The sequence below is a fragment of the Charadrius vociferus genome, unplaced genomic scaffold (genome assembly GCF_000708025.1).
Source record: "Charadrius vociferus isolate BGI_N301 unplaced genomic scaffold, ASM70802v2 scaffold2359, whole genome shotgun sequence".
In the NCBI taxonomy this organism is placed as follows: Eukaryota; Metazoa; Chordata; class Aves; order Charadriiformes; family Charadriidae; genus Charadrius; species Charadrius vociferus.
In genome coordinates this window covers 51,743-53,596 of record NW_009650033.1, presented here as the reverse complement: position 1 = coordinate 53,596, position 1,854 = coordinate 51,743, and the positions used below count along the sequence as shown (strand labels likewise).

Sequence of the window (1,854 nt, the reverse complement as noted above, 5' to 3'; positions counted from 1 at the left end):
GCGAGGGGTTGGGCGCGAAAGCCGGGGCGGGCTGGGGGGGAGCCGCAGGGAAAGAGGGGATCCCATGGGAATGCCACCCTGGGGAGATGCCGAACGGCTCCAGGGATGCTCCGGCCAAGGATGGGGCACGGGGAGGACGGGATGGACCGTACCCAGCGCAGGCAGGAGGAGGGGGAATGGTTTTACAGCAGGAAAAGCTCCGTGGGAAGAGGATCCCTCTCCCGGGGATGCTCTAGAGAGGAGGGGGGCCGCACCGAGACGCTGTGCCCTGCATCCCCCATGGGACAAGGGGTCCAGCCGCCCTCCGGCCATCCCCACGGCCGCGTGCCGGATCCGGCCCCTCCGCGGCTCAGCCTTACCTGTCTCTCCAGTGAGACCTTGTCGCACTCCAGGTCCTGCCGGCTGGAGCGCTCCTGCAGCAGCTCTGCCCGCAGCTGGTCGATCTGGGGACAAGGACATGGCACGGGTTGGTTTTGCCACATCCTTCACCGCCGCGTTCACTCGGCGAGAGATTGGGGCCACCGTGGTGGCCACTGCTCAGATTTCTTCCCATGACACCAGTGCTGCAGAGCACGGGTGGACTCGGTGCACCCAAGAGCCGCACAGTGGCTGCCCCACGTGGCACACGGCCGGTTGTCGGTGACACCAAAAAACCCCCCGACGAGAGGATTTTGGTTCCTTCCTAAATTAGCTACCGCCGTCCTGGCGAGCGGCCCAGAGACAAGGGCTGCAATTTTCCACTGGAGGGTTTAAACTGGTTGGACTGGGAATGGGGGACCCGGCTGCGCTCCCAGCTCTGCCCGGCGCCGTGGGGCACGCCGGCGCGGCCGTGCCGGGGGCAGGAAGGGTTTGATCCGCCGACAGAGCGAAACCAGAACCACCCCAGGGGCCTCTTTCAGGTTGACCAAGGCGAAACACGCGGCTTTGTGCGTTATTTTAAAGTGAAGGAATTCGGAGTTTATATAAAAAAATTGCTTGAATTTTATTCAAGCGCCCCGAAACGCCGGTAGGGCCACTCCTGAGCCGACCCAGCTGCGGTTTCACCCGCACCCCTGCGCTTCAGACACGTCCAGGATTCACGGGAAAACTCTCCCCCGGGATGTGCCCGTTTCCCAGATGGAAAAAAGCGGGAAACCCACCCATTTTAGCGACTGGCTGGAGCCCGAGGGGTGGGAATCCGCCTTCCAGGCCCCCGGGCTGGATGCTGCCAGGGCAGGAGGGAGACGGGCTATAAAGCGGAGGAGCTGCCGATCCCGGGATCCCGGCAAAACCCAGCGCCGCCGGATGCCGGGAGCAGCTCCCTGTCCGCCCGCGGAGCTGCAGCACCGTCTCCGGCTCCGCAGCTAACGAGCGGGAGGGTCGGAAGGGAGCGCAGAGCCCGGAGCCCGGCGTGGTTTAAGCCCCAGCACCAACACAGACCTCACCCTGTAATTTCCGGGGACTTCACGCTCGTATAATTGCCGTTTGCGCCCGAACAAGAGTCTCGGACACCGTCACCTCGCTTGTATTTACGGTGACGGAGGGCTCTGGGCTGCTCGCCCATTAATAACCACTCATTAATGGGGTTTTAACTCCGGTGACCAGTTGCACCCGAGGACCTGAGTTATCCAGCACTGTTTTGCCGCAGCTCTGCCGCGGCACCATCCGGGTTAAGGGCGGCACCGTGCGCCATACCTGGTCTCTGCTCCGGTTCACCCTCTCCGTCAGCAGCTCCACCGTGGTCCTCTCCTCGTCCAGCTCCACCTCCAGGCGCTTGGACTTCTCCTGCGAGGAGACGGGACCAGAAGGGTGAGCAGGAGCCCCGGGGTCCCTGCGGGCAGGGGACAGGGGGCAGCAGGGGCTCAGGCCAGCCGG

At 64.1% G+C, this 1,854-nt stretch overlaps 1 protein-coding gene across 1 annotated transcript in view; it reads right to left on the bottom strand.

Annotated features, from left to right (window-relative positions):
- The window catches only part of CGN (cingulin), a 5,854-nt gene that overhangs the window by 1,386 nt on the left and 2,614 nt on the right, over positions 1-1,854 (bottom strand). Inside the window, 2 exon segments of the mRNA XM_009891683.1 lie at positions 360-443; positions 1,675-1,820. Coding sequence (XP_009889985.1) covers positions 360-443; positions 1,675-1,820 — 230 coding nt within the window.